This window comes from Scardinius erythrophthalmus, assembly GCF_964197995.2.
Source record: "Scardinius erythrophthalmus genome assembly, chromosome: 2".
In the NCBI taxonomy this organism is placed as follows: domain Eukaryota; kingdom Metazoa; phylum Chordata; class Actinopteri; order Cypriniformes; family Leuciscidae; genus Scardinius; species Scardinius erythrophthalmus.
In genome coordinates, this window is record NC_138222.1 from 13,939,075 (window position 1) to 13,945,052 (window position 5,978).

General features: G+C 43.0%; 2 protein-coding genes across 2 annotated transcripts; both read left to right on the plus strand.

Moving 5' to 3' along the window:
• Positions 1 to 3,416: 3,416 nt before the first annotated feature.
• On the plus strand, positions 3,417 to 3,999 carry LOC308680957 (histone H2A-like). The gene has a single exon (XM_081349429.1). It carries the CDS (start codon positions 3,467 to 3,469, stop codon positions 3,851 to 3,853), a length of 387 nt encoding a protein of 128 aa, XP_081205555.1. The 5' UTR covers positions 3,417 to 3,466; the 3' UTR covers positions 3,854 to 3,999.
• A 1,182-nt stretch (positions 4,000 to 5,181) lies between these two features.
• On the plus strand, positions 5,182 to 5,571 carry LOC308684991 (histone H2A-like; the record flags this gene model as incomplete). Its single annotated transcript, XM_081356388.1, has 1 exon — positions 5,182 to 5,571. Exon 1 carries the CDS (start codon positions 5,185 to 5,187, stop codon positions 5,569 to 5,571), a length of 387 nt encoding a protein of 128 aa, XP_081212514.1. The 5' UTR covers positions 5,182 to 5,184.
• Positions 5,572 to 5,978: the final 407 nt, after the last annotated feature.

Sequence of the window (5,978 nt, forward strand, 5' to 3'; positions counted from 1 at the left end):
GTGTGTGTGTGTGTGTGTGTGTGTGATATAGTTGTGGTCAGAATTAAAGGCACCCTGGTAAATATGATCAAAGATGGCTGTAAAAAAATAAATCTGCATTGTTTATCCTTTTGATCTTTCAATCAAAAAATGTGCACAAATCTAACATTTCATTGAAGTAAAATAACTGAAAGTGAGGGGGAAGTTACAAATAAATGTTTTTCTCCCAAAAACGTTGGCCACAATTATTGGCACCCTTTTATTAAATACTTTTTGCAATCTCCTTTTGCCAAGATAACAGATCTGAGTTTTCTGCTATAATGCCTGATGAGTTTGGAGAACACCTGACAAGAGATCAGAGACCATTCCTCCATACAGAATCTCTCCAGATCCTTCAGATTACCAGCTCCACGTTGGTGCTTCTTCTGTTCAGTTCACTCCGCTCTTCAGGTCAGGGAACTGGGACGGTCATGGCAGAATTAAGCTTCATTTTGTGCTTCGTAACACATTTTTGTGTTGATTTTGATGTTTGTTTTGGACCGTTGTCCTGATGGAAGATCCAACCACAGCCCATTATAAGATTTCTAGCTGAAGCCGTTAGGTTTTGATTTTTTATCTGTTGATATTTGTCAACAGATTGATCTGGGTCTAGCTTGTGAGGCAGCAACAGATACGGCCACTTTCTGAGCTGCTAGGATTCTATTCAGGGGGTTGACTAATTTTGAGAATGCAGAAGTCATTAAAAGTGGCATTTTCAGTTGAATTTGGGGAAAACCACTCTCAACATTTGTTGTGTTGAGCTATTTCAATTACTTTTGTTTGATTTGTTCATTGCAAACAGCTGAAAGTCTGTAAATGTTGCCAATAAACCTGATTTGCAGTGGGGTTGAATAATTTTGATTACGACCATCAATTCATTCTGTTATTTCTTTCACAACATAGTTGAGAATCTTCTTTTTACAAAGTTTGGTTAAAAAACATCCTGAAACCTAAATTAGTAAATGAAAAAAAAAAGAAGAAAAAAAAATCGTACTCGGTTACTAACGTAACCTCGGTTCTCTCTAGTAGAGGGAACGAGTACTGCGTAAGATATCTTACGCTAGGGGAAAATCCTTTTCCGTGAGATATTGAAGCTAAAAATTATCCTAAATTTTTCAATAATGCAAAACGCGTTGCAGCAGCATACAGACATAGGCGAGGCAGCTCGCGCGCCTATTGGCTGCTCTGCGGCAACTGCAGCAGCCTATCGAGCGAGGCCTGGCATGACGCCAAACCCAATGAGGGTGCTAACGGTGCTTCGCGCCCGCTGCGTCACATCCCGCCGAAACGGGCGTGGCCTGTGGGCGGTGGCTGGGGCTGTGAGCTCTGTGCAGACGGTTTCGCACGGCCTGCTGCAGAGCTGGAGTGCTTCGGGAGGAAGTGCTTCATAGCCTGTGACGCTCTCTGTACCTCGGCGAATCTCTCCGCAAAATCCTTCACGGAGGATCCGAAGAGGCCAGCGGGAGAAAGGGGAGCGTCGAGGAACCATCTTCTTCATGTAGCTCAGGAAGAAAGGGCGCTGGTTTGGACGCAGGCGAAGCGCGCTCCCCAGGCAGGAAAAAGCCATCCAGCCGGTTGTGAGCGGGCTGCTTAGGCGAAGACCACTCGAGGCCGAGGCTCGCCGTGGCCTGTGCGAGTACTCGCATGAGCAGAAACAAACAAAACAAAAACTCTTCTAGTACGTGTGTTTACCTGTGTCAGCTGTGTTGTCGATGCCTCGAGTGAAATGAAAGTGCAGAGCGCGAACGCACCAAAGTGACTGAAGGATTGCCGTTAAGCAGCATCTCTGGTCGTACAATGTGCATGACTTCATTGACACTTTAAAAGACTTTTTAAAGCAAATAAGTGACTCTAAAAAATCTAACACCCAGCAATGTGTAATTTCTTTGCATCTCCTTTCGAATACAACATTCAAATTACTAGACAAAAACTTATATCCTGAGAAAAGTGGATTTTGATGTGTATAGCGCCATAGACCTCCATTCATTCTGCACTCGTCCTGTGAGCGCCCTCATATGAAGCCAGAGTGGAACTGCAACCAGTTCAGAAGCAGGTGTTACACCAGAATCTGTGACCGATGTAACACCGGCGGTGTTAGATCGGCCGATTGCCCGGTTCGCCCGTGCCAAAAACCGCTACTGCTAAAAAGGCTAACGGTGCGTTTCCACTACAGCGGCAAAAGTCCGCTCAGTGCCGCTGGCAACGCTATAACGCCTCCGCTTTGGGTTGTGTCATTGCGAGTGTGTTTAATCGAAGTTTTTTTCAACACACGGACAGTATAATCACCAGAAATGCACGCGATTACATTTACAAATAGACAAGCTTTGTTTCCAAATGCATCAAGCAAAGATCCTTTCAATTTTATAAACTTTTATAAACCCAGCCAATATAATCACAATGAACACATCCAAAATAAAATCTTGAACATATACAACAACTGCAAAGCGTCTAATTTGTAAACAAAATGATTTACGCACTAAATCCAGCATAAACTCCAGCAAAATTTGCATATTTTTAAACTCTCAAAACAGATGTCACATCACGAACCTCACAGCAATTGGCTGCCGACCGCGTTTTTCGCTTGATATTTGCATAAAGTCAAAAACTGCCCAACCTTTTTGACGCTCTCGGTCGCTCTCAACGCTTTCTCCGGTCCGCTGGCAATCCCAAAATGCACTGCGCAAGCGTGAAGCTCAACTTCCATAGGAATGAATTGAAAACGCTCGCTCCGCTCCGCTCGCAATGCGCCAGTGGAAACGCACCGTAAGGCAACTAAACCTCAGCAGCAACACCTAAAGCCGCCCATCCCAAAAAGGCAGCTCCTAAAAAGAAATGTGATGTTTTTCGATCACTAGACTCGTGCAATCTGAACAAATAAGTCACCAAATTTAGGAAAAACTCTAGAAAACCATTTTATTCATAAGATATTGATTACAAATGGTCTAAAAGCTTATGAGGGTTCAGACAGTGATTGCAGTCCAAATATGATGTTGTACAACACAGTACAAAAATAATAAACACACAACACTATACTGGAGAATTGTGACAATACAAACACCCATATACGTGATGAAGCTCCAAATATTACAATAGGAAATTAACATAATTCAGTATCAGAAGGTATGTCCACAGGATACAGAGTGTGTGAAAGGTGTAGCACTTTTGGTAGGAACAGCGTATACTATTCATTTATGTATTTTAAATAAAAAAAATAATAATAATAGTGGTTTCATCTTTTCTGTTTTAGTCAAAAAGATGTTCACAATAAGTTCCCGCCAGAAAGGGGGTTGGGCTTTGGAGAGACGTTCAGTGATTGGTTTGAATCTTTACGGACTCTAAACCAATGGGCGACTAGCACTCTCGTTTAAAGACAGTTTGTGGAGAAAAGACCTGCAATTCATTTTTTCTTTAAACATAATTAAGAGATTGTAGGAACTACATCCAAAAAATGAGCGGCAGAGGCAAAACCGGTGGTAAAACTAGAGCGAAAGCCAAGACTCGTTCATCCAGGGCAGGATTGCAGTTTCCCGTCGGCCGTGTTCACAGGCTTCTCCGCAAAGGCAACTACGCAGTGCGCGTCGGTGCCGGTGCTCCTGTTTATCTGGCGGCTGTGCTCGAATATCTTACCGCTGAGATCCTGGAGTTGGCTGGAAACGCCGCTCGGGACAACAAGAAGACCCGCATCATTCCCCGTCACCTGCAGCTGGCAGTGCGCAATGACGAGGAGTTGAACAAACTTCTGGGCAGAGTGACCATCGCTCAGGGCGGCGTGCTGCCCAACATCCAGGCCGTGCTGCTGCCCAAGAAGACCGAAAAGGCCGCCAAATCCAAATAAACGTTTCATTAAGATCAAAAGGCTCTTTTAAGAGCCACCCATTTTATCTCGCAGAGAGCATTTTTGTCTGTGTGATAACTCAGTTGGTTGATAAAAAGAAAAAGTCAGAACAATTGTACGATTACAATTACGAATACAACAGAAGGGACAAGGTGAGCATGCTGTTTATGAACATAATTCTGTAATGTGTTTGATAGATTCCGTTCTCTGGTTGCAGTGCTTTTATAAAGATGGTAAAATGATTTTGTTCGAATCTGAGATCTGCGCAACCAAGGAATACGGTGAATATTTCAGGATAAGTAAATGCAACAATGCGAGTATAAAGCTCGGGGATGTCATGTTTGATTGCACAAGCAAAGTAGGCTAGTAAACAGAACAAAGCAGCACCTTGAGCGGGAAATCCTCCGTTTGTTCGAAAAGGGGAAACGCGCAGTCATTGGCCAAGAAGAAGAGTGCAGCGGCAAAGAAGGCCAAGAAACCCGCCGCCACAGCTGCTAAGAAGGTGATGAAGAGCCCCAAGAAGGCAAAGAAGCCAGCAGCCGCTAAGAAAGCAGCCAAGAGCCCTAAAAAGGCTAAGCCGGCTAAACCTAAGTCAGCAAAGACTAATGCCACCAAGCCTAAAAAGGCAGCTCCCAAAAATAATGTCCACAGTTTGTTCCTCAACGGCTCTTTTAAGAGCCACCCACTAACTCTAAGAGCTAAACTGATGTAATGATTTCTGTTAATTTTTAAAGTAAATAGCCATAATGTGACTTTCGATCACTTAGACTCATGCAATCCGAAGAAATAAGTCACCAAATTTCAGAAAAACGCAAGTAATTTGTAGGCCTATTAATAAGAAATGTATTAAATGGCCAAACAGCTTTTGAGGGTTTAGAGTCAAACAAGTGATCACAGTACAAACAGAATATGTATATACACACACAACGCTATGCTGGGGAAGTGTGACAATACAAACACCCATATACAACAATATGCAGTGGAACAAGCTCCAAATATTATAATAGGAAGTTAACATAATACAGTATCATAAGGTCAATGTCCACAGAATATACAGTGTGTGAAAAGTGTAGTAGTTTTGGTAGGAACAGCGTATAATATCCATTTTTGTATTCATCTTTCTTTCTAAATAAAATTTGTGCCTAGGCTAATTATTCTCGCCAGAAAGGGGGTTGGGCTTTGGAGAGACGTTCAGTGATTGGTTTGAATCTTTACGGACTCTAAACCAATGGGCGACTAGCACTCTCGTTTAAAGACAGTTTGTGGAGAAAGGAACTGCAATTCATTTTTTCTTTAAACATATTCAGGAGATTGTAGGAATTACATCCAAAATGAGCGGCAGAGGCAAAACCGGTGGTAAAACTAGAGCGAAAGCCAAGACTCGCTCATCTAGGGCAGGATTGCAGTTTCCCGTCGGCCGTGTTCACAGGCTTCTCCGCAAAGGCAACTACGCAGTGCGCGTCGGTGCCGGTGCTCCTGTTTATCTGGCGGCTGTGCTCGAATATCTTACCGCTGAGATCCTGGAGTTGGCTGGAAACGCCGCTCGGGACAACAAGAAGACCCGCATCATTCCCCGTCACCTGCAGCTGGCAGTGCGCAATGACGAGGAGTTGAACAAACTTCTGGGCAGAGTGACCATCGCTCAGGGCGGCGTGCTGCCCAACATCCAGGCCGTGCTGCTGCCCAAGAAGACCGAAAAGGCCGCCAAATCCAAATAAACGTTTCATTAAGATCAAAAGGCTCTTTTAAGAGCCACCCATTTTATCTCATAAAGAGCACGTTTGTCTGTGTGTTAATATCTAATAACACCATAAACTCAGTGGGTTGATTTAAAAAAAAAAATAACCGTCAGAACAGTCATGTACGATATTGACAATTACGTATACAACAGGAACGGTCCGTGCTATTTATGAATATCATAATTATGTAGCCTAATTATGTAAATAATAATTGTGTTCGATAGATTTAATTCTTTGGTTGCAGTGCTTTTATAAAAATGGTAAAATGATTTTGTTCGAATCTGAGATCTGCGCAAACATAAGGAATACGGTGAATATTTCAGAATAAGTAAATACAACAGTAAGTATAAAATCCAGGCCTACACTGTTTGATGCGCGAAGAATTC